This window comes from Curcuma longa, chromosome 9, assembly GCF_044706935.1.
Source record: "Curcuma longa cultivar G26 ecotype Majalengka, Jawa Barat chromosome 9, ITB_CL_G26_1.1, whole genome shotgun sequence".
NCBI lineage: Eukaryota > Viridiplantae > Streptophyta > Magnoliopsida > Zingiberales > Zingiberaceae > Curcuma > Curcuma longa.
In genome coordinates this window covers 8584683-8610635 of record NC_133869.1, presented here as the reverse complement: position 1 = coordinate 8610635, position 25953 = coordinate 8584683, and the positions used below count along the sequence as shown (strand labels likewise).

General features: G+C 38.8%; 5 protein-coding genes across 5 annotated transcripts; 3 read left to right on the top strand and 2 right to left on the bottom strand.

Moving 5' to 3' along the window:
* Nucleotides 1-7222: 7222 nt before the first annotated feature.
* LOC141834719 (putative UPF0481 protein At3g02645) lies at nt 7223-8922 on the top strand. The gene has a single exon (XM_074722062.1). The coding sequence runs from the start codon at nt 7228-7230 to the stop codon at nt 8833-8835; it is 1608 nt and encodes a 535-aa protein (XP_074578163.1). The 5' UTR covers nt 7223-7227; the 3' UTR covers nt 8836-8922.
* A 97-nt stretch (nt 8923-9019) lies between these two features.
* On the top strand, nt 9020-11638 carry LOC141834718 (subtilisin-like protease SBT1.5). Its single transcript, XM_074722061.1, has one exon. The coding sequence runs from the start codon at nt 9035-9037 to the stop codon at nt 11411-11413; it is 2379 nt and encodes a 792-aa protein (XP_074578162.1). The 5' UTR covers nt 9020-9034; the 3' UTR covers nt 11414-11638.
* Nucleotides 11639-15878: 4240 nt separating this feature from the next.
* On the bottom strand, nt 15879-16760 carry LOC141834500 (uncharacterized). Its single transcript, XM_074721820.1, is given in 6 exon segments — nt 15879-15902; nt 15905-16066; nt 16126-16181; nt 16382-16436; nt 16547-16587; nt 16688-16760. Coding segments are annotated over 6 exon segments (411 nt in total).
* Nucleotides 16761-18734: 1974 nt separating this feature from the next.
* Nucleotides 18735-21916, bottom strand: LOC141834700 (COBRA-like protein 1). The gene is made up of 6 exons (XM_074722039.1): nt 21769-21916; nt 20951-21030; nt 20288-20744; nt 19921-20080; nt 19555-19832; nt 18735-19239 (listed from the first exon to the last, which is right to left on the bottom strand). Exons 1-6 carry the CDS (start codon nt 21884-21886, stop codon nt 18953-18955), a joined length of 1380 nt encoding a protein of 459 aa, XP_074578140.1. The 5' UTR covers nt 21887-21916; the 3' UTR covers nt 18735-18952.
* Nucleotides 21917-23756: 1840 nt separating this feature from the next.
* LOC141835034 (uncharacterized) lies at nt 23757-25524 on the top strand. Its single transcript, XM_074722455.1, has 3 exons — nt 23757-23922; nt 24630-24781; nt 24955-25524. The coding sequence occupies exons 2-3, from the start codon at nt 24634-24636 to the stop codon at nt 25212-25214; spliced, it is 408 nt and encodes a 135-aa protein (XP_074578556.1). The 5' UTR covers nt 23757-23922; nt 24630-24633; the 3' UTR covers nt 25215-25524.
* The last annotated feature ends 429 nt before the right edge of the window (nt 25525-25953 follow it).

Here is a 25953-nt window from a genome sequence, read left to right as displayed (position 1 = left end):
GGTACTTTCACTGATACTGAAAGCTTTCAGGTACCATTCAATTCAAATGAAAAAGAAGAATGACTTGCTTTGAAGAAAGGAATTAAGGAATTGGATTATTTCCTTCTCCCTCCATTGAACCGGCGTTAAACCTTTTAACAGTGTCCTTGAACCGGGTTGAAATCAACCAATTGAACCGGACCGCCTCTTTGATAGGGTTGAACCGGGTGGCTTAAACCGGGTGATGGAATTGAATCGATTTCCTTTGATTTGGGCTGAATGTAATGGGCTGGATCCATTTCAGTGGATCGGGCCAAATGAAGCCTTGATATAATGGGTTGAATCAATTGAAATTTAGGCTGGATCAATTAAGCTTTGGCTGAATCAGATTGCATTTGGGCTGAGCTTGTGATTTGGGTTGGTTGAATCACTTCCAATTAACACCGGTTCAAACCCAAATTTGAGTCAAATTTCAAATCTAGCTGAGTCAATGTGATTTCCAATTCGAACCTGACTCGAACCAAATTGATTTTTCTCGTAATTGAGCCCTCCAATTATCAGTATCTTCATTCTAATTCCTACAAAAATCAAAGACAAAAATTAATATCCATAAATACCTCAAAAGTAATGAGAAAATAGAATGAAGATTACAAATTAATCAAAGATACAAAAACAAGCTAAGAGCCCAATTTATGATATGAAATGCGATCAAACCGGTCCAATCTCACCCTAATTTACCCGTAGAAAATGCTACTTATCAGATACTGCAGAAGATCAATGACAATGCATACAGGTTGCGCCTTCCGAGTCACTTAAAGACTTCTGACGTTTTTAATGTGAAACATTTAAGTGCGTATTCAGTGGATCCTGATGATACTTCTATGAACTCGAGGATGAGTTATTTTCAACTTGGGACGACTGATGCAGAGACAACATATGAGGAGTCAAACTTCAACGGACCATAACTTTTGATTCAGAAATCAGAACGAGGCACGGTCGGATGCGTTTCGAAGCTTTTCAGAGACCTTTATTCGGTACAGGTTCCATCCTATATCGAATAAAGGTTTCTGAAAGAGCTTCGAAACGCATCCGACCGTGCCACGTTCTAATTCCCAAGTACCGATCCACTTTCGGCCCCATCCGACATTGTTTAGTGCTCCGTCCACGCCTCCGAAGTTATTTTTTCTATTTATAGTAATTTTCTATTTTTGGTTTTTTTTTTGGTATTTTTGACTTTGTCAAGCTATGGTTTTGGTTTATGGCCAATTTATAGGCATGTTTAGCCTTTACGGGCAGTTTGGATTTTTAATAAAACATTTCGTTTTTTGGTAAAACCCTAGAACGGCGCCATCGGCCGCCTTCTACCCCGTTTTTCCAACTTCTCGATTGTGATCCATTTTCAATCCTTCTCCAATCTTTCGCCTTCGAAATAATCGCTATTTCGTCCAACGCCAGGTAGAATATAGTGTCATGTCCAATAAAATGTAAGCTCATCTTGTTTAAATAGTTGATGATCAATGAATCTCTATTGTGGCAACCAAGCTATCATGCATATAGCCCCAATCTAGTGTTTCATGAGAGAATGAAGCACGAGATTGGTTCTCTTTATCAAAGAGAGAGAGATCATCACCTCATTTGTCAATTTCTAGCGATCAACTAGTAAACTTGTCATACAATTTTGTATGGAGGCCTTGAATTGAATGTCTTTTTTAATGAGACGAGTTTTTACAATATATATAAACCAGCTTAGAGAGGAGTACAATTAAAGTGGAAATATTTTTAATATCAAGAATGTGCCTTGTAATATTCTCCATTTGTTTCCGTTTAGATGGAACTACCAAGGTAATGATAGAGTCTTTTACCCTGTAACACTCTAATCCTGAAGCATTTCCCTGTCAGGCAAAAGAGTTATGTTCTTAAGCCCCAGTACCTTTTTTTTTTTTTTTGAATCTCTTTGTTATACAAATGGAAAAATAATTGGACGAATCATATCATGTATGATATGCTAATCAATTTAGAAAATGGATTTGCAGGCACGCCTTTCTGTCCCGAAGAAAACTCTGAAGAAAATCCAGGATCTGAACAGTCTTGATGTGGAACTTTACAAACATGCTCAAATTATATTCATGCGACAAAAGAAACATCTGATGCAGAATGCCGAAGCTGCTTTGTTGCAGCAGAAGGGAGACCTATTGGCTGAAACGGTTAGTTATAAGATTCATTGTAGATGCTGTCATCCATAGTTCCTTTTACAGCTACCATGTTGAGAAGATAGATAGTTTTCAAAATGTCTTTCATGCTTTTTCAAAATTAATAAAAAGAAATCCGATGCATGAAGCTTCTGCAAATATGGGGTCCCGAAGAAGGGTCGGACCACATTAGATCTATTGTACGCAGCTTTTGCATTGTAAAAGGTTGTTTTCGTGACTCGAACTCGTGATCTCAGGTCAGGTCATAGGGCAACAACTTGAATTTAAAAAGGTCAAAAATTAGACCGTAATCATTGCCCAAATAGATGCCAACACATGGATTTTAACATTTTATGCAGCGGCAATTTCTAAATAAACCACTTTAGCGGATAATACAAGCTTACAAGTAATAATGCTCATGCCACTTATGAATTCGTTGTTGCTTTTGTTAAGGCATATTGAGTCAGAACCAGAAAGCATTTAGGTTCTCTATCTGTCTTTCGCATTTGTAAAGTGGGCAATCCAATTATTTTTGCTAATCTTATGTACTTAGAATTTCATCATCTTTTGTTGACCTTGTGTTTCTTGAATGAATTTAACTCTGGATTATCACAACATTTGTCTTTATTTGTACTTAAATCAAAAGTTTTTTTTTTCTTTTCAAATCACGCTAATTCTATTTAGCGATGCTGCAGGAGCTACAGAGAGAAGGTTGTGGCAGTTTTTTTGGATGCTCTTCGTGGAACTTTTTAATCATTCCAGTTTTTATTATCATCGTTGTCATACTTTTTGTAAGAAAAAGAAGGGAAAATAAACTAAAGATATAATGACAAGGGCATGCTTTGTGATACCATAACAGATGAGTGATGTGAGATGGAAATTGACACTGTTTTCCTTTACTTGGAGGGATTGTGAAATGCTTTACATGTTTGAAGGGATATTCTATTCTATCGTTCATGCATATGTTTTTTTGACGATCGTAGTTATCATAGTACATATGTTTATTGAGCAATGATACACTATATGAAAACACAACATGAAAATGCAACATGACATACTATAGACTTGGATCCTATATCCATGCAGTGAGTTCCACATTCATGCAGTATAGTATATCATCTTACATTTTCATATTGTGTTTTCATGTAATGTATCATTTCTCATGTTTATTGGGATTCATTTTTTTTGATCCTCTTGAATTAATCATAGCATTTAGTCATTTTAAAATTAATTATATCATGGTGATCTTGCTGCACATAAGGGATACCTACTCCCTTCCCATCACTTATGCTTTGTCAGTATGAAATTCCCCTTGGCCAATGCCCTTGTAACATCTTATATATCACACTCCTTTGAGGGTGCGTCTAAGGAGCGGAGTATGCATATTTATGAGTATCATCTTTTGAGGAGGTCGTTGAGTTTTAAGGGGGCCTCGCCGTCCTCAATCAGCCACTTTTTGTTCTTTCTACCAGGAATATGAGCATGCTACCCAAAACTGCTAGAAGTTGGAGTAGGAGATTGAATGAGTCATGGGCATTTATCCCCACATACGAGCAATGTTAGTGGCGACCACAACCTACAAGGACCCTCCACCTCAATATCACAAAGAACCATCAGAGTGAGTTCCCGAATGATGTGAGTGTTAGAGGTATGCAACCCCTTCAGCCAAGCGACAAACAGATAGGGGACCAACTGATCACAACTAGCCCATGCAGGGGTTATTAACATGATTGCAAGAGGTGCTAGATGGGGACTCCAATCAGACATAGAAGGTGCATAGTTGGCTCAATGTATGACAATGAGCAGCTTGAACGCTCAGGATGTCTCGGTTATTGGGTTCCGCCCCCCAGATTTAAAAAGGGTGATGACATCCCATAATAATTTACTGATCATTTGGGCGACGGTGGCCAACTATGATGTGGCCCGAGTTTCATTGACTCGAGGAGTTTGATGAATGTGCTCTTTTTGGAGGCTCTTGAGGGTGATCAGTAGGCTTCCTACAAATGTTACATGGAGATCATTTGCGTTGACTAAAAGAAGGGCTCATAGGGATGCCAATTAGGTCGGCCTAAGGGACAACAATCAAGAAGTTCACTTGGTTCAAGAGTGAGAGCCTGCCTTTTGGAAAAAGAGGCAAGGTAGTATGTGTCATGTCGGGTGATGATAGTAAGGTTACCCAGGTGGCAAAGAGATTGAGTCCTGAGCAGAAGGAGGAAGTATTCGGGTTCTTCATTTGGAACCAAGACATCTTTGCTTGGTCGCCTCAGGATCTTGAGGGAATTTCAATGGAGCTACTCACTACCTGACCAATCAAGCAGAAAAGGTGACATTTCAGCTCGGAGAAAGATTGAGTTATCAAGAAGGAAGTCTGTAAACAATTGGATGTTAGATACATTCATGAGGTGCACTACCATACTTAGTTATCTAATAGTGCCAAACCCCTCGGGAAAATGATGAATGTGGGTGGATTTCTATGACCTGAATAAGGCATGCTTGAAAGACTGTTATTCCCTACTCCAAATTCACTAGTTGGTGGATTCCACAGCAGAGCACAAATTTATATCTATGATGAATACATACAAAAGGTACCACTAGACCTCCTTGGCCAAGGTTGATCAAGAAAAATGGAGTTTCATCACGATAGATGGGGGCATTTTGTGAGGCACAAATTTATCTCTATGATGAATACATACAAAAGGTACCACCAGACCTCCTTGGCTAAGGTTGATCAAGAAAAAGGGAGCTTCATCACGGTAGATGGGGGCATTTTGCTATATAGTCATGTTGTTCAGATTGAAAAACGCAAGTGTTACGTACCAATGGCTAATGGACAAGGTGCTAGCCATCCAAGACGACCAAAATTGTTGAGATTTACATGGATGACATTCTAGTTAAGTATGTGCATGCAATTGATTTAGTTCTTCACTTGGAAGAGATATGCACTTAGTCGACTAAGATAAGTTAGCAATTAATTGAACAGGCAAATTATGACAAGTAGTTGTTGCTAGCAAGAGCTCTATAAGAAGGGGCCAAGGGAAGAATTTAGTAGAAACTTTCAAGTGAACACATGAGTCATTCTTAAACAATCCAAATTTAAAAAAAAAAAAGGCAAATTATAGCTCTATCATGTGATCCTTTCTATGTTGTTGTTTTTTTTACTTAGCATTGTATTTTTTGTTGTTGCAAGTTAGTTTTGTAAGAAGCTTCTTGACCTCTTGAAAGTATCAAAGGAGGAGAAAGTATAGAAGGATTTCAGGAGCGATCCACCAGAGGATCATAGGTTTGCTCAATTTGCTTGTTTGTGTTTTATATTTATGTTATCGTTATTCCATTGTGCACTAACTCGATTATAAAATCAACACGAAATCAAACAAACGACTATTTACCCTCCCCCTTTAGCTACATTTTCGATCCAACAAGTAGTCCTATGGAGTAATGATGCTCATATGACATTTTTTGACCTCTTTTGGGTCTTAAAGGGCTTTTGTCTAAAACACATTAATAGCCTTGAAAAGAGACAAAAATTTAAGGATGTAATGATGCTAATATGGTGTTATTTTGACCTATTTGGGTCATCAAATACAAACAAAAATTTAAGAATTGTTTAGAGATCAATGCAAGCAAGGCAACAATGACTTTTCACTTGGACAGAATCCAATTCTTTTCACAATCATTACTAACAAAGCATAAACATTGATTCTTTCTTTTTGAGTGACTAGCTATTCAAAGACATGAATGAAACACAGACTTGTTGTAGATTGATAACTGATTGAACTTTATAAATTATAATTAAGCTTAATTCTTCCTATAGTGGTCATATAAAATATGACATTGACCTTCACAGCTAGAGATTCTTTTAATCGTCAAGCTTGTTGGTGATATATCAGTATAAATTCTTCTTGTAACTATTCTTATTCCTCAAGAACCAAGAATAAAATGCTATTGGAACAAATTCCTTGTAAACAAAAGCAACAATTGTGGCCTATAATATAATAAATAGTTCCAAAGAATAAAATGTCATTAAAACACAACTTATGCATATTCAAAATTAATTTCCTTCCATATGAAAACATTCAAAATGACACCTAAGTCTATTAAAATTCATCACTCGATCATCCACCCAAAAAGATCTAGCCATCCACCCAATACTCATCCGCCCAATAGGGCCTAACCCAGCCAACCAAACTTGAACTCGTCTATCACATATGTTCATGTCAATAACACCTACTATCGAAAATCACTCACACTTTACTGTATTACATTTCTCAAACCCTTGCCAATCTAACCCTCAACCAACAAGATTCTCTCAATCTTACTAGGAGTTTCATGTACAATAGGGCCTTAAAACCATAAATAATTCATGTTAGGGTTGTGAAAAATGTAACCTTCATCTTATCCTACAATCCCTTAGTTGTTTAATGTAACCTTTATCGATCTCTAATAGATCTCCGAGCCATTGAGCATGTTGCCTTGACCAAACTAAGTCATCATCAAAGAACTTTGTGAGTCAAAACTTTGAGTATGTGTCATGTCTAGTTTCTACACAATTAAAACACACATCAAATATAGCATACAAGGCCTAATTTAAACTCTTTACACAAATAATAAAACTCATGATTGAACCCTACCACCTGGAGCATAATTGCATGAACAATTCATTGCCAAATAATAGGATGATGTGGTTGTGAGAATAGTTGACTAAAATGAAGCTTATTTGAAGATAACTATCAAGATTGATAAAATTGAACTAAACTCTCTATAACATTCATGTATTTTTTATTTCATTTACAGCCTTATTCTTGTATGAACTAGTCTTGACCTTAAAGCTCTATTATTTTCATATAAGCTCAATTGTTTGATTTTGCAAAGCATCCTAAAAGTAAGCCTTTGAAAATTCTGCCCTCAAAATGGGAAAAAGATATTAAAGGATGGTGAAAAAAACTGCTTTTGAAAATTCTGCCCTCAAAATGGGAAAAAGATTTTAAAGGATGGTGAAAAAAACTGCTTTAAATATACTCACAATGCAGCGGAGTGACCAATCCGAGCGCGTCTGCAAGCCATGACCAGAGAGGATGACTCCCCTGCAGAAGCCGCCGCCGCCGCTTCGGCCAGGAAACACTTGGACGAACTCCGGTGGGTGATACACGTCAAGAACATCCTTCAGACCATGAACGAGGAGCTCTACTCGCGAGATGCTCCTTCCATCTTCACCGTGCCCAAGGCCTTGCTATCCGCCCGCCCCGACTCTTACCTGCCGCAGTTCATCGCCGTCGGCCCCTACCACCACTGGGACGCTCTGCTCTACCAGATGGAGCACTACAAGCTCGCCATCGCCAAGCGAACCCAAACGCAGCTCCTCCTCCAGGGAACCTCCTTCCACCACTTCGTCGACTACTGCGCCAACAAGGAGCACGCCATCCGTTCCTTCTACCACCACCACATCGAACTCGACCGCGAGACCTTGGCGTGGATGATGGCCATCGACGCCGCCTTCCTGCTCGAGTTCCTGCGCAGCCTCTCGGACGCCAGGGGCGGCTTGGTCATCGGCATTAAGCTCGCCAGCAAATCCATCGCCCGCGACACCACCATGCTCGAGAACCAGATCCCGTTGTTCCTCCTACGCAAGCTCCTGCGGTTTGATACTCATCTCGCCGACGCCGATGACCATCTCTCCTCCCTCCTCCTCGGGTTCGTCAAGTCCGTCTCCCCCTTCAAGGCCACGCAAAGCCTCGCCGCCCTCTCCAGACCCAAGGCCTACGCGCACCTCCTCCAGCTTCTCTACCGCGTCATCGTACCTCGACAAAAAGAGGCCACCGATTTCAATTCTATCGGCGGCTCCGCCGTCACCGCCCCGACAGCCGAGGTCGAGTGTGAAATTGACGTCGTCGAATCGGTGCACGAGCGAGCAAAGCCAGGACTGGAGTACAGTGGCATCTTCGACATGATTTGGGCCACCGCGTCCGGGCTTCACGTTGTGAACCTGCTGATCGTAAAGCCATTCGAGATGCTGCTCAAGATCCCATGGCCAATCTTTTCGGCCCTGTTCAAGGGATTGACTAGCTCGTACGCCCCGGTGCCGTCCGATCCGACTCTCTTGGCCGATGAGATCGAGATCCCGTCGGTGGAGGAGCTAGTGAAGGCCGGCATCAAGTTCTCGTGCACGGAGGGCGATCTGAGCACCATTCACTTCGACGCGAAGACGGCCACGTTCTACATGCCAGCGATCGTGATGGACGCGAACACAGAGGCCGTGGTGCGGAATCTGGTGGCGTACGAGACGACGGCGGAGACAGGACCGCTGGTGTTCGCGCGGTACACGGAGCTGATGAACGGGATCATCGACACGAAGGAGGACGTGCGGCTGCTGCGGCAGGCGGGGGTGGTGGAGCGGCGGCGGATGAAGAGCGACGAGGAGGTGGCGCGGGTGTGGAACGGGATGGAGCGATCGGCGAGGGCGGCGAGGGCAGGGGAGATGGACAGGGTGATCGCGGAGGTGAACGCCTACTACGAGGGCCTATGGGGAGTGCGTGCGAGGCGGTTCGCGAGGGCCTACGTGTCCCGGTCGTGGCAGCTGCTGACGTTTGCAGCAGCGGTTTTGCTGCTCTTGATGACTTTCCTCGACGCCTTCTGCTCCGTCTTTCTCTGTGCTTCCTTCTGGTCCAGCTGAACCGGACCGGATCATCTAAATTATGATAAAAATAAAAAGCTTGTCGTCATTTAAAAATCAAATAAAATTTACATGAGTCATTTTTAATTATTAAATAATAATAATAATAATAATAATAAACACTCCACTATGCATATCACTTCATCTTCTTCTTCCTTCTTTATCTTCCTTCTTTGGCAGTAGCAGTAGACTAATAAAAATGGAGATCGATCTCTACCTCCACTCTCTCTGCTTCTTCTTCTTCCTCTTCGTCTTCTTCTTCCTCGTCCCCTCGATCTCCGGCGTCGAGCTTCTTAACACCTACATAGTACGCGTTGACGCGGACGCTAAGCCCTCCATCTTCCCTACCCACGCCCACTGGTACGAGACTTGCCTTCTCGCCGCTGCTGCCTCCGGCGATGGCGTCACCGATTTCCCCCCAGGTGGCTTCCTCATTCATACTTACTCCTCCGTTTTTCACGGCTTCTCCACTCGGATTTCGCCCTCCACAGCCGCCTCCCTCGCCTCCACCCCGGGCATCCTCGCCGTCTTGCCGGAGCTCGTCCGCCACCCTGACACCACGCGCTCCCCGGAGTTCCTCGGGCTCCTATCCTCCGACCGCACCGGCTTACTCGCGGAGTCCGATTTCGGATCTGAGCTCGTCATCGCTGTTGTGGACACCGGCATCACCCCCGGCCATCGTAGCTTCGCCGACAGTGACCTCGGTCCTGCTCCCTCGCGGTGGCGGGGCGAGTGCGTGTCTGGTCCCGGTTTCCCTGCCGCCTCCTGCAACCGCAAGCTCATCGGGGCGCGTTACTTTTCCGCGGGGTACGAAGCCACCTCCGGCCGCATGAATGAGTCCGTCGAGCTGCGATCGCCGCGGGATACCGACGGACACGGCACCCACACCGCCTCCATTGCCGCGGGACGGTACGTCTTCCCTGCCTCCACGCTTGGTTATGCCCGTGGCGTGGCTGCTGGTATGGCCCCCAAGGCCCGCCTCGCCGCCTACAAGGTCTGCTGGGCCGCTGGTTGCTTCGACTCTGACATCCTCGCGGCCTTCGACGCCGCCGTCGCCGACGGCGTCGACGTGGTTTCCCTAAGCGTCGGAGGCGTCGTCGTGCTCTACTACCTAGACGCTATTGCTGTAGGTGCCTTCGCTGCCGCTGAGGCTGGCATCTTCGTCTCTGCCTCTGCTGGCAACGGCGGTCCCGGGGGGCTCACTGTCACCAACGTTGCTCCCTGGGTAGCCACCGTCGGTGCTGGCTCCATGGACCGCGACTTCCCTGCAGACGTCAAGCTCGGCAATGGTCGCGTCCTCCCCGGCGTTAGTGTCTACGGAGGCCCCTCTCTCGACTCCGGCCGTCTGTACCCACTGGTTTACGCAGGGGCCGCCCAAGGTGCCGGCGACGGCTACTCCTCCTCCTTGTGCCTCGAGGGATCCCTCAACCCGGAAGCTGTGAAAGACAAGATCGTTCTTTGCGACCGCGGCGTTAACTCCCGAACCGCGAAAGGAGAGGTCGTCCGCAAGGCCGGCGGCGTGGGCATGATCCTAGCCAATGGCGTGTTCGACGGAGAGGGCCTTGTCGCCGACTGCCACGTCCTGCCCGCCACCGCCGTCGGTGCGGTGGTAGGCGACACAATTCGCAAGTACATCGCTACAGCCACCTCCAGATTCCCTGCCACCGCCACTATTTTCTTCCGCGGCACCCGTCTTGGCGTTCACCCTGCGCCGGTGATCGCCTCGTTTTCCGCCCGCGGGCCCAACCCCCAGTCGCCGGAGATCCTGAAGCCGGACCTAGTCGCGCCAGGGCTCCATATCTTGGCGGCCTGGCCACACAACGTCGGCCCCGCCGGGATCCCATCCGACCAAAGGAGAACAGAGTTCAATATTCTCTCGGGCACGTCCATGGCATGCCCCCACGTTTCAGGACTCGCTGCCCTCCTCAAGGCGGCGCACCCGGACTGGTCTCCGGCGGCCATCAAGTCAGCCCTGATGACCACCGCCTACGTGAAGGACAACAAGGGGATGACAATGCTCGACGAGTCCACTGGAAATTTCTCCGATGTGTTCGACTTCGGTTCCGGCCACGTAAACCCGCAGCGCGCGATGGACCCGGGCCTGATCTACGACCTCACGGCGGCCGACTACATCAACTTCCTGTGCAACCTCAACTACACGCAGCAGAACATCAAGGCGATCACGCGGAAGGCGGCGGATTGCCGGGGAGCAAGGAAAGCGGGGCACGCCGGCAACTTGAACTACCCTTCCTTCTCCGCTGTGTTCGCGGAGGACGGCGCAAAAAGGAGAATGGCAACGCATTTCATTCGGACCGTGACAAACGTCGGCAACGGAGCCGCCACATACAGAGCGACACTGCGGCAGCCGGAGGGTAGCACGGTGACGGTGGAGCCTATGGAATTGTCATTCCGGCGGTCGGGGCAAAAGTTGAGCTTTCTGGTGAGGGTGAAGGCGGGAACCTGGGAGAAGATGGCGCCGGGGAGCTCTAGAGTCCGGAGCGGATCCCTGACTTGGAGTGACGGAAGGCATTCAGTGAGGAGCCCCATCGCCGTCACAGTTCAGGCACCATTATCGTGATGCAAGCTAAGTGCCTCGATCGACCACCACCGTGAAGCTGCTGCATGATCGATCTTTCCGTCGATTTTCGAATATGCTCGAATATGTAGAAAACATTTCCACTTCTCGTTCGTTCGCTTGCTTAAATTAAATTAAGAAATATATAATATATAATATATATATAAATATTTGATGAAACTGAGCAAGTGGAAGGAGGAGGAAGCGATGGACATGTGAGAGGATGAGGATAGTGGTTGTTCTTTCTTGTGGTTTGTCGTGTAATTTTGTGCTGTCTCCAAACTGAAAACTTGGCCATGTGTCTGTCGTATGTTTTGTGCTGGGTCGGGCGACTGGCGTAGTGGCGGGGCATGTGGTGGTGGATGGGGATTTGTCTGGTTGTGATGATTGGAGTGGAGAGGTGCATGTGGATGAGGGGGATGTGGCTTGCTGTAATTATGGAGCCGCGAGGGTAGAGGTAATATCATGCGATTAATTTTGTGGGAACGCTTCCTCGGACTTTGACCGGAATCATACAGTACGGGGTAGGGGATTAATTCCTAAATCATCTAAAGGTATTTTATTTTTACGCTCTCTTATGTAAAGAAACTTTAAACGATCGATTTCATAATCATCTGTGAGAAAGTAAATCGAAAAATTATAGTTGGTCACGATATAGAAGGGTATTGCCTGGCTTCGTCAGGATTCGAACCCTTGCTATATTCTGCAAGTCTATTGTATCGTAACCAACTTAGCTATGCCCTCAGGAGTTATTTTTATGCTCTCGTTCTTTACACCACGCATATCGTTATTATTTAATATTCAATCATTTGCACTTTATTATATTAGTATTGATTTTCATCATAAATGGCTTCGAGGATAAAATAATTATAATTTTTTCTTCTTCTTTTACAAAGATAAACTTATCTAAAAGACATGTATTGTTATTTTAAATTTTTTAAATTTTAATTATATAATATTGATAGAATTTTATAATTTTTTATTCATCTTCTATAATAAAAATATTTTATAATTTTATATATTTAATCTTCATTCCTTTTTCTTTCCTCTCAAATAAAATAATACGTTAATATATTTTTCATCTCTTTTAAAAATATAAATATTTTATTGTGTTTTATTTTTTCCTCTTCTCTTTTGTTAATGAATCTTTTCTTATCTTATTTTTTAATAAAAGATAGAATCTATCATTTTAATGGTCTTATACGGTCAATTCAATGATCATATGTGAAAAAATAAATCGAGAAATTATAGTTGACTACAATATAAAAAAGTATTATTTTGATTTCATTAAGATTCGATTTTTGTCTATTTTAATAAGTCTGTTCCATTGTAACTAGTTAAATTATACCTCAGGGTTATCCCATCCAAATATAATCTTAGAGGAGAAGGAATGAACATAATTCATCTTTTTGGTAGAATGGAATAAAGTGAAATGCGCGTACCAGCTGGATGTGCCTTTTAGCAGTTTGGCCCATCTGGCGCATGGTACCAACAAGGCAGCGATCAGTGGGGCTGGGGAGCAGGCTTATTTTGGGATATGGGATCCCTGTGCTGTGCCATGCTGCTGCTTCCACCACACCACAGGCTTAGTTTGACCCATACCTGAAACCACGACAAGATCTACACTTTGCCTAACATCACATAAATAAATAAATTTTAACTATTGTTAATATCATAGTTTATTTAAATAATAATAATATTGTTAACTATTGTTAATATCATTTTGGTTTATTTAAAATATAAGATGTGTATTCATTCTGCAATATTAATCTTAAAATTGTATTCATTCTGCAATAATCAAATTGTAGCAATCTGTTTATATATATATATATATTCAAAAATATTTTGGCCCCAAAATAAGAGTTGGGTACCAGTGCCGTGGAAAATTAACTGTCTCGTGGGATAGTACCGAGCATTTGGTGCGATACAGATGAGGATCATTCAATGTAAGGTCTTAAAGTTATATTTTGACGGAATAGTGATTATTTTAAAATTAAAATATTAAAAGAGAATTATAGAAAAAATAAATATAAGAAATAAAAAAATGAAAAAAAAACAATCAAGACGAAACCGTTTTTAAGATTTTTGTAAAAAAAATTTATTTAATAATCAAAGTTAGTCGAAAATAATTAATCAGGCGTATAAATCAAATTCTAATTTGAAAAAAATAAAAAAATATCATAAAATCTTAAAAATAAAAATTTACTATAAATAATAAAAAAAATATTTAGAGTCTCACTGAATGATGTTTGATAGATCCGAATGTGGATGGGTACGGGTACCGAATAAAAGTCTCTGAAATTAAGAACTTAGATTAAAAGTTGGTAATCGAAAAATCTCTATAAAGGTAACCTCGAGTAGACATCCAGAACATTACTTCTTCTCATATTCGACTCTCCGACTCTGTGTTCAAAAGTTGGCGAAGCTCTACTCGAGTGATCGGGGAAGTTCTAGAAGGGGTGCGCAATGCTCAAGACTTCTTCTAGATCATCTCGGCTAAGAGTTTGTTTTCATTTACAAGTTGTTCGTTAATTACTATTCTTTGTACTTGTTAGTGAACTGTAAGATGAAGTTCTCCACCTCCGAAAAAATTTCAAAAAAGAGACTACTAGTAGACAGTTACCTCCGGTACATAGGCCTTGAATACCAACCCTAGGAGGTTGAAACCAAGTAAATTTTGTGTGCTTCCCAAGTTCAATTGGCAACTCCGTTCGTCAAATTTCTATTCTATTATTTTTGTTACCTTACATTGTTTGTCTATTACTTAATCTATTAACTTGCAATTTTGTAAGAAGTTTCTCTATGTTTTTTTTTCTGAAAAAGAGATCTTTTAGAGGGAAGTCAGGAGTGATCCAGATCATACGTCGTAAACATAGAAACCCTAGAGGGAAGTTGAATCATATTAAACACCTATTTTTAATGTATGGCACCTTTTGTTCTATTTTACTACTGCATATTGTTTAATCAAATTTTCTATTTCAAATTATTTAAGCAAATTTATTTGATTATTATTCCGCTGCAAATTTACGTAGTTATCATTCCACTATAAATTACTTCGATTCTTTGATTATTTTATTTTTATTATTACTATCATTTCAAAAAAATTACTAAATACAATCCTATTGACTGATGGTTGACAAATAGTTTATTAATGATCACCACATTAACAAAATGACATGATTTAAAATGAAGACTATAAAAGGAACTTAAGGAAATCCAACAATTATCTAGTCCAAGCAATGCCAACAGTACTCTATCATTCTTTTGAGCTATATTATAAACTTCTCTATCTCTTTATTATAAATTCTATTTGCTAAATTGTAAGAGGTCTCTTTGATTTTAGTGTTGTCGAGAAGGAGAAAAGATAGAGGTTCTTAGGATTGATCCACCAACATAAATCATGGATTATAGGGCTACCGAACCACATTAAATCATGGATTATAGGGCTATTTTATATTCTTTATTATTTCTATTATATTTAGAACTAATATCACAGGAAGTTATATTCTACCACCGCACCAACAACATCCAACAAGTTCTATTAGAACTTATAAGAGTAAGCACACCAAAAGCATCATAGGCCATAGATTAGGAGTGGACTCTTTGAATCATGTTAAATTATTTTGTTGGCATTTGTGTTTCTTATATTTATTATTTCCATTGCATAGCTATACCCTTGACTCAAACAAACATCATGTGTACACTAAGGCCACCATTATATTCCTAAAGCTCCTACACACCGATCCGATCGATTGCCTGGCTAATATCAGATCAATCAAAGTGGCTTTGTCATCATTTCACCTTGCTTGATCGAAAGGGTGGTCAAAATATAAAGGCAAGACCGCCATTGTACTCTTGGTTATCTTACAAAATTATTTAGATACTCCCATATAAAATTTGATTTTTGTATAGCTCATTCTCGCATCACATATCTATACTAATAGAACTAATTAATTGTGCAGAAAACAAATTGGTTATATCTCATGGAGTCTTTGTTAAGTACCCAACAAAATGTAGTTGTCATTCAATGCTTTACCTAACAAATTATAATTAAGAGCATGGAGGAGCTAGCAGTTAATCCAATCCAAAAGTAGTTTCCAAAAGTTTATTATGTAATAAACCATGCATCTCCAAAACCATATATATATATATATCAAACAGTTGTTTAATTTATGCATGATTCTTTCTAGCTATGATGCAAGACTTGGTACAAGCTAATCCTCAACCTCATATGTTGCCAAAATCGCCCAAATCTATATATCGATCTGTGCTTGCTCGCAGACCAGTTAGAAATTAAGGACAGAAGAGGTTCCAAGGACTTATTAACCATATGCATCTTTCTAACTATATATATCCATCATATATATATGTTATTGTTTAGTCTATGAATTACATAACTACGTACTACTATTAATTATGACCTAAAAACTAATTAGTGCTTAACGTGATCATCAGCATCGATCATCCTTCAAGCTAAGGGCGAGCTATTCTATTGTTGATCGGAGGCCGGCGATGGGCCTTGGTTTGGTAGTCCTTGTTCAGCATGTTGAACATCTCAGTGACCGCATCGTCGTCTGAGTGTTGTTTGCCATTGTTTGCCTTTGGTAGCACTACTGTATCATCATCTGATCTGAATACCCCAATTTTTCTAGTAGCCTGAATCAGAAATCAGAAATTAATTGAACTTCAAATTTAGTAGCAAACAATAGAGAGACCTTAATGATCTCTTGTACCTTAGTTGTTGAATCCATTATTTTCTCGGAGTACAGTCCTGCACGAAGAAATCATCTATTTTTAGTTTAGTAATGATGAGTTGAAGAATAAGTTCTAGAATCTCAAGCTTTTGAATTAAACAGTAGTGTTTTGTCAAGCCATTCTACTAGCTGAAGATCGATTCTGAAACCACACTCACTGTACACACACACTCGTTAGGTTTTGCACCTGTTTCATCCTTATCCAAAAGCTGGGCACTCACCATCTTCCTTCCCAATGATGAACTCACAGAGTTCGCGATCCATGCATCTTCCTGTCAACCAACGATTTATTTTATATATATATGGGCAAAGTTAAGTTAAATAATCATCAACGATCGATCGACAAATGGCAATCTAAATTAAAAGATAGATATAAAACAACCTTATCACCAGCTCCTTTTGCTTCTTCATCCTTTCCGAGCACTAGAACACATTAAGAAATCATCAACTCATGCCATTTGTTTAATTTATATATTTACCTTTCATTGTGAAAAGAAAAACATGAGAAGAATAGTTAACTTACCAGTGTGATTAGAAGTAGCAATTACTATGGCCGCGAGCACAAGAAAGGGGAAGCTTAACCTAATGCAAGCCATGATGACCACACCAACTAATTAACTATGGTGAAGGAGGAAGGGTTTATAGTAAGAAGGGGTGGGTGAGGTTTTATAAGTGAAGGTTTAGTTGAGAAGAGCATCCAATGTGCATGGTAATTAAAAACAAAGATAGCTAGCTATGATTAATCCAAAACTAACATCCTTCCAAAATCTTATTAACTCTAGCTAGCTAGATGCTATGACATGTAAATATAATAAAATAGGAGTTAAACATAGTTTAATGCTTTGGAGAGGAATAAAAAATGTTGAGTCTGGTACTTGTTCTTGGGTGGAGGGAAGATACGGGCTTAGGGCTTGTCTGCCACCATGCAATAGGTCATGTAATGCAACGTGGAGATCGAGTCATAGATTGATCTTAATTTTCCAAGTACCTATTTTTGTATATGAACTAATATACAGATACTTCTTAATCGTATCAAGCTATGTATATTTGGAGTATATATATGAACACAGTACTGATCAATATTCAAGAAGATGATGACTAATTAAAGAAGACTGTTAGTTGCTATTTCCATCCAACCTTAAATATTCTACTTCCTCAGAACTGTACACTACTGTTGCACTCACTTCATTAATTAACTCTCATTAATTGTCAGACATATTAATTAATTTAATGTTTAATATCGAACTAAGCAATTCCTGTCAAATTGCCGGAAGACCGGCAAACCATGATCATGAAAATTTTCAAACCTATCATTAAATTTGTGTTATCTAAGTTACTTGCAAAGATATTATATATTAGTTAAGCTCAAGATTCACGCCCATTCATTAAAGGTGGGATACTCTTTTCAACTTTTGGTCATAGATTCCATACATGCATTCTGTCTGGTCATGTTTCTGTAATTCTTGATGACCATAGCTTTAATTTTCTCATTAAACTAACACTATATATATATATATATATATATATATATATATATATATATATATATATATATGATTCCGAAATTGGATAGGTATAGGTATGGATTTCATCCTGTATCGAATAGAGATCTTTGAAAGAGTTTAGATTAGCAATTGATTATACCTCATTTTGAATTCGATACCCGAATCAAAAGTTATGACACATTGAAACTCGACTCCTCCTATGTCAGCTCTACATCACTTAGTTACAAATTCTTGGATCTATCACATGATGTCTTAGTTTCAAGATAACAGCTCTCATTAGCACATGTATCATTGCAAAACAATTAAATGAGTATTCAAGAAAGAGAAGTTGCATATGTCCTTCTCCACAGTCAACTACATCTTCTCGATTTACCTTCTTACAGATGATCGTGTTAATATTTCAATCATATAAGATATACCAAATGTGATAAAATTCATGATCGATCAAAACACGATGGAATACATTACTCGTAATTAATAACAACAAGACAACAAGTGCAATTTGGAACTAATTTCAGAACACTAGTCACTCATTTTCATCTAATATACATGCATGCATCTCTTAAATAAAATTCCTCTTAGATTTAATGTCTTTTCCAATATTGCAATTGTGCCCCATGTGATTAACATTTATGAAAATGTTTCGATGTGTTCGACAAGGTATTTAAAATAGGCTTGCCTATATTATCAATTTGCATGTATCGAGTTTGCAAAGATTTGATATGTTGCATACAGAAGAATATTGATGAAGATACCTGACAATTGAAGTCAACCGGTAATCAACCAGTTGATCAGGTTACAGGTCCGGGCCAGGTCCGGTTCGAACTCAGCCCGCGGTCAGGCCTAGTTAGCACCCTTCAATGTCTTTTTGTTGTGTTCTGGCTCTTGGTTGCCTTCGCTCTCCTATCTTGGATTAGCTTACTTTCACACTGTAACTATTTAGGCCTTTGTGATATTTAGTGTTCTAAAAGCTTCCACCCATAATAAACACAATTTAGATATGTTCAATGCAATGCAATTCCAACATGAAAAATAAATTAAGGTACAGGAACATAAATTCAATTGCAATGATAGAATTTATCTGTTTAAAGGCATTACAAATATAAAATATGGTGAGACTCCATTATTCTACAAACAAGGTCCTAAAATAAAAGATCAATGAAGTAACTGAATCTAAACCCGGATTTATAATTTGGAGTATAGAAGAAGTCACCATCTAATTCATTTTGTGGACAACCTATCCTCTTTGGTGAATCCAAAATAAGCAATCTGTGGGTACAAATTTAGAAGGCAATAATTAGTAACCAAGTCAATGCAGCTAGAAGGGTCATCATCATGCTGTTCATCATATGTGAGGAAGCATTTGGCAACCATGGATATGAATCTGGGGGAGGCATGACACAGTTGTCGCCGTTGAAGTATATTCGCCTTGGAAACGCCCATCCCTTGTCGAAAGTAAAGGTTGATGGATCCTTTCTGAACAAAAGTTCCGACTGTGCATTTCCATAAGGTCCAGCTTCCATGAGCAAATCATTGTAGTATTTAACACCCCAAAACATTGCAGTATCATCTGTCAGTCAAATCCAAGTAAAACTTCAGTTCAAGGAAAACTTTTAAAAGAACTCCAAAGTGATCCTTCTCCAAGGAAAACTGTTACATTTAATCTAAGTGATCCTTCTGGTAAAAAATTAAATGATATGTATGTCTTAGGTGTTATTTAGTGAAATTTGTTCACTGAAATGATTGTGATGGCAACCCATACAGATCACTATATATATAGGCACATGCTTTGGCAACCCAAACTTGTATGGCACTATATAGAATAATCGGTATATCTTGAAAGAATTACAACCTATGGAGATACAAGAGCATAGGATAAACTTACTTATGCCTCCATAGGGTGTCAATGGTTTGTAGTTGAAGCTAAAAAGTTGTGTGAGATTTTCTAAGTTTGGATGCTGGATGACAATGTTCCACTGTGTATAATTCATCCGGTAGTTGAAATTTGTTATCGCAATCTTCACGCGCCAGTATTCCTTATAGTTGAGCTTCACATGCCAATGCACCCTTATTGGGCACATATGTGATGTACACTGCACCAAAGGTACGAAGCTATTTTTGCCAGGTCCATTAACAGCAGACGCTAAATAAGGTGAATCACCTCTGCCATTTAAAACAGAGATTCCATAAGTAGATGTTTCAAAATTGTCTCATACTAAAAGAAAACTATGAGATTGGAATATAAACTCACTCAACGCAACTTCCTGGTTGAGTTAAATTATTCTGGCACCCACATGCACATGTAGGACAGTTGACAATTGTGTCATTGTAGAAAGATGAAAGTGACACACAACAAGTAGGAGTCTTCTGAGCAAGAAATTGGGAATACGTGCAGGTAACATTCCATGTCACTACATTGAAACATTCATAGATATTAGCTGGTTTAAGGATTAAGAGGCTAATTATTTAGAAGTGTTGACTGAGGAGAACATTAATTTCCCATTAATTGCTATCATGCCTAGTGCAAAAGAAAGATGCTGTTATATTTATAATTAGTGAACAAATTCTAGACAAGATTTCAATTAGTAGGCTTTTGCAATTCATTTTTGATCACTTACTTAGAGCTTGGGTTGTTCTCCTTCCATCTTGGGTGACAAACTTTGTAGGTTTTACTATCTTAGCAACTCCACATGTATACCCTGGTCCTGGAGCCTTGAGGGTAAAGTTTTTGGGAACACGGACAGTCTTGTTGGTGGTTCCTGCTACACCAACACTGACCTGGAATGAACTCGCAGCATTGGCAGGATCTTGAGCCCAAGAATTAATAACCCCTCCTTTGCAGCAATTGGCAATTTGCATATTGTATGGAGTTCCAGGTAATAGATCAACAACACTAGGATCCTTCTTGCAGCAATGTGGAGTGTTCCCTTTAAATCGTGAGCAATCACCTTGCTCCGTCGTCTGGGCTCCTACCATGGACCAAATAACTTCCTTCTTTGCCCATGTCCACCCAAGAGTCCACCCAGGTGCTTGGATATGACGATATTGTTGGAAATTAAACATTGTGACAACAGCCTGAAAGAATTCATACGTCAACATTATTGATCACAGTTGCAACTGATTTAGAGATAAACTGTATCTATCAATTGAGGCATGGTCTCCTCCATAGTAAATAATTACACAATGAGTCTGGAAATCTAGAGCAATTCAAAAGAAAAAATCATGAGAGTATCTGTCAGCGTTGAGGAGAAAAAAAAATAATGACGACTTTTTTTTCTTACAACATATCCATCCGGAGTCCATTGCATGACATCCCACTTGATTGTAATATTTCCATTCGGGTCCAGTGCATCATAAGCTCCTGGTAAGATAATAAACCATCATTAAAAAGATACATGACAACACAGATAACTAGATGTTGTTTGAATGATCCTATGAAGTATTTCTTCCACATCTATTTCTATTTACCTTCGGTTTATCTAATTAATCGATTAAGTTTTTAAAACGTCCTCCAATGTGCAGAAATTAGTCAGTTAAGAAAGAGTTAGTAATAAATGGCAGCAGAAATTGATAATCTGCAAGATGCATCTTGTGGATCTCTTGATTAGTAGATCAGAAACCAAAGGAAAAAAAGGATACATTGAGCACTATTGTAGTTTGAGCTCAGCAAATGTAAAAGGAAGCATACACCGAAGGAAGAAAACTTATGGAAGACTTTTCTGAAGGTATTGAGACCTTCGAAAACTGAACTCAGTGGTTCCAGATTTGCAGGAATACCATTTCGAGAACTAAATCCAAATAGGAAACAACATAGCCCGATCACACTCGTTCAAGGAAACTAGTACTAGCAATACGAAAGAATCTGTCAATTTCATAGTCAACGTCTTACAGCTCCAATCCTCTACCATACCAACACTAGCATATTTAGTTTGAAAATCTAGATTGGATCCAAATGGCCAATTCATGTGAAAAATGTAGAACAAATTTTTGTAAACTCGACAGATCATAGCCCCGTAGAGTCAGAGGCTTTCGATCGATCCAAGCTGAGAATGACAAATAATGAAGCTAAGGCATCGGCAGGAATGGAGCAGGTACTGACCTGTCGATGGAAGCGTAGCGGACCAAACCAGGAAGAAGAGGAGGGAGAGGGCCGAAGGAGCAAACCTTCCACCAGATCTCGTGGCCGTGGGAATGGACGAGGTCAGATACGCCTCCATTGCTGGTTGCGGTGCCGGTGAGAGACTCAGATCTGCAGCCTGCGGCGGGAGCAAGGCGAATGAAGCCGCCCGTTGCCACTTGCCTGTACTTAATCAAGTGCGCTTTAAAGTATTACGATCACGAGTAGTCATTAAATAGAAAATCTAAAATGTTTTATTACAAATTTATGAATTATAAATTTTAAAAATACTAGAATTTTATAATTTTTTAGAAAAATAGAAAAGAGCATCATAATATTTTGAGTATTTGTAATATAAATTATAAATTTAAATATAACTCTACAATAACATTTTAAAGATTGATCTATGACTTATAAATTTTAAAATATGATATTTTTAAAAAAATATGTATAATATAAAGTTTTTAAATTATAAAAAAATATCACAAAATATAAAATTTGTAAAAATAAAAGAGATTAAAACATTAAAACCTTTTTAAAATCAAATATAAATAAATAATTTAAAATTGTATAATTTTAAAAAAAATTATATAGTAACTTTTAAAAAATTATAATAGAATTTACATCACTGTACTCTTCATTATGTTTTTTAAATTAAATATTCTATAATAATTTTTCAACTTGATACTTAAGAATTTAATAGTCTTTCTATAACATTTTTATAGTTAAATTTATATAAATTTAAGCATATGTTTTTTGTAACATAAATAAATTTAAGAAAATTTATGTTACTTTATTTTCAAAACTGATATATAAATTTATTTAGTGAATTGGCCAGATAAAAAATACTTTTCTAAATATATTTTAAAGGATAAATTTTATTAATCATTAGATAACAAATTTAAAAACATTTCTCTGGTAATAAATAAAAAAGAACACAGAATGCCCTTGATTTTTGTACTCAAATGACTATTTTAATTACAATTTTCATCGAATTCAAATGGTGGATTTGTTATTAGCTGTTGAATGAGAGAATGAACTTTCTAAACTTACAATATTAATTCTTTAGATCAAAGAAAGCATGTGCATTTAGTTGACTTATTTTAATTGATATTGGATATTCAGCTTACGCTGATAATTAATTCGGAAGTGATCGATTCGGTTCTACGAAAAATTTTCATTAACGAATGGACAATCTATTTTGATTTTGCCATCTTGCTGTTGGTGGTGGTGACACTGGCAGACAGCTCAAAGTGTGCTGTTCTGTGCAAATGTTTGCATGTGCTGTTCTACAAAATTGATTCAAATCTTGTTGAATTCAAATGCATCCAACCATATTTTAATTGGCAAAGATTGAAAATATATGTATCTCCTTTTATTAAATCATTAAAATATTTTTGTTTCTAATTTATTATTAAAAAGCACCTCACTTGAAGTTATCTATCAAATTTACTCTACTTTGTGAGATCTACTAAACTGTTATATATACCCCTCTATCTCTCTCTCTCTCTCCTAACCAACCTCAAAAAAATAAGTTACAAAGAAACGAAAATAGTATTTGATATAATACATACATGAGAAAATTTTGAAGTTAATTGATGAGAAAATGCTAAATAAGCTACTATATTAAAATTTTGATCAATTTTCTTTTGAGAACAATTAATTTTCAAAGTTTTTTCTTAACATTTTACTTAAATAAGTTTCTTGATTTATTTTCTCACAACTTTTCGAATCAAATAAATCGAAATAATCAAAATTTTTAAATATTATAAAAAATTTATTAATTAATAATAGATTTATAAAATTTTTTATTTTAATTAATTCGATTAATTCGAATAAAAAATTTTAAAATTAAAATTGAATAATTATTTATTTTTTTTTAAACTAAAATTTCAAAATAACTAATCGAATTTTTTTATTTAATTTAATCGAATGGTTACTCCCTCAATTCCTATCGGATAACCCTAACTTATTCCAATCCGCCGCCCCGCAACTGCGTTTGTCCTCCATCCTCACTCCGCAACGAGATCTCGATTCGCCGTCTTCTCTAAAGGCGGCATCTCCATCGGCATCGGACATCACTCTGCCTCGATCTGTACTCGAGTCTCTCTTTCCCCCTTCGTCCTCCACCGCGGGGTTAGATTTTTCTCCTTCTATCTCTTTCTGCTTCTTAATTCAAAAATTTTCATGCGTATTTTGCTTCTTGTTTTTTATGTGTACGTTCATCTTCACTCTTATTTATAAGCAGAAAAGGATCACTTCTTGCTTTGTTGGTTTGGTTCCTAATTTCTTCACAGAAAGAAATTAGTCGTACAATTCCATTAGAGTTAATAAGCTTGTTCTTTCTGCAGTAGAATATGCCTCATCCCTGGCTCGTGTTAAAGGTGGATTTTTTGGGTGAGGATGACTTTTCATGCCCTTCATCCATCAAAATTTGGTCATTTTGTTAGGGATCCGATGACCTAGCTAGAGAGGGTGAAGTTGAGACCAATATACCAATGTCATCAATTTAAAAATAAGACATTATATTCTTGATTTATTATAATATTCACCATATTGAAACTTTTTGCTGCGAGACCACGAACAAATATTTGTGACATTATCAACCATCTTGGTTGATCGCAATATATCTTCATCAGGTATATAACTTTGTTAAATAATCATTATTTCTTTCTTAGTATAGTCTGTTCCTGAGGATATATTTTCATTAGTATCTAGTTGTGTAAGGTAATGCTTTGAATTTGAATTGCATCAGTATTCTTTAATGTCACATCTCTTTTAGTAAAATATGCTGTGTCCTTTTATATGTTTATAAGCTGCAACCTAGTTTTTCTCTTCGGCAGGAACATGTCTGGATACGAGAACATTGTTGGTGGGAAGCTTAAATTGAAAGGAAAAGCATTGGATGTGAAGGGAGGTGGTGTGAAAAAGAAGAAGAAGAAGAAGCATAACTATGAAATAGATTCTAGGACTGAAAACCAGGAACTTACAGAAGGTTGATTCTTCTTACTACTTTTTTTTAAAGCAATTTCAAGATTATTCTGTCCTACCTTGGCCTTTCATGAGATGCAATTTGTTGTCTGATGCTTATTAAAATCCACTTTATTTGAGAAGGGATGTAACAATTTTGTAAGATTGCTTATGCTATCGTATTATTTCTGTACACAGGTGGGAGTTCTGGATTATCAACTGATCCAACTGAATCCCTCACTGAAGCCGAGAAGCTTGGGAAAGAAGGAGAAGCCCCATCAGTGGATGATCACTTGACTCCAGCAGAAAGGCGATATATTGAACAGAGGGAGAGGATTAATGCGAAAAAGCTGGCGAAGACATCGAACAAGTCGCACCGTGATCGCATCCAGGATTTCAATCAGTATCTGGCAAATCTCAGTGAGCATTATGACATTCCAAAGGTTGGTCCAGGTTAACTATATGATACTATCTTGAGCAAACTACTGGTTGCGCATGGTTATTGGAAACACAAGTACCATAATATCATATCACAAACTGCATCCAGATCATGTTACAATTGTTTCAGTATGCTCTGTAATACATAACTTGTGAATCGTACTGCCAGTTTCAATCATCTAATGCTGCTGTTCTGAAACATAATGTACTGTGTTTACCAGAATAGTGGTAGTTAGATATCTGTATTGCAAGGTTAAACATTTCTAGTTTATCGTATGAGACAGAAACATTCATCTACTTGATCATGACCAAGGAACAGGCCATCAGATTAAGTGTGCTGCTGCATGTTTTGGCAATACTGGAGTTGTTAAGAAATTGTGATTAATCTTGACCACTTAAAAACTTCATATAATGTATTGTAAGTTGTTGGTCAATCATGACCTATTTGATAAAATATTTTTAACATATTTAATTTGGATATCGTGAGGTTCAGGGTTTAGGGTTTAGGGTTTAGGGTGAGGTTCTTGTGATTGTAGGTTTGGGAGTTTTATATTCCATCTGAGCTAGGTAACATATTGCTCAAGCATAATAATTATAATGATAGGTAGCATGAAAAATGCATCTGACACACTCAATTGCATGGATGTGAGTTCCAAATACATATTATGTAGTGTGTCTCTACAATGTTACAATAATAATTATGTTGGAGATCAGACAGTCAAGCTAAACGGGATGAATAGTGATTTAAACCTATTGTTT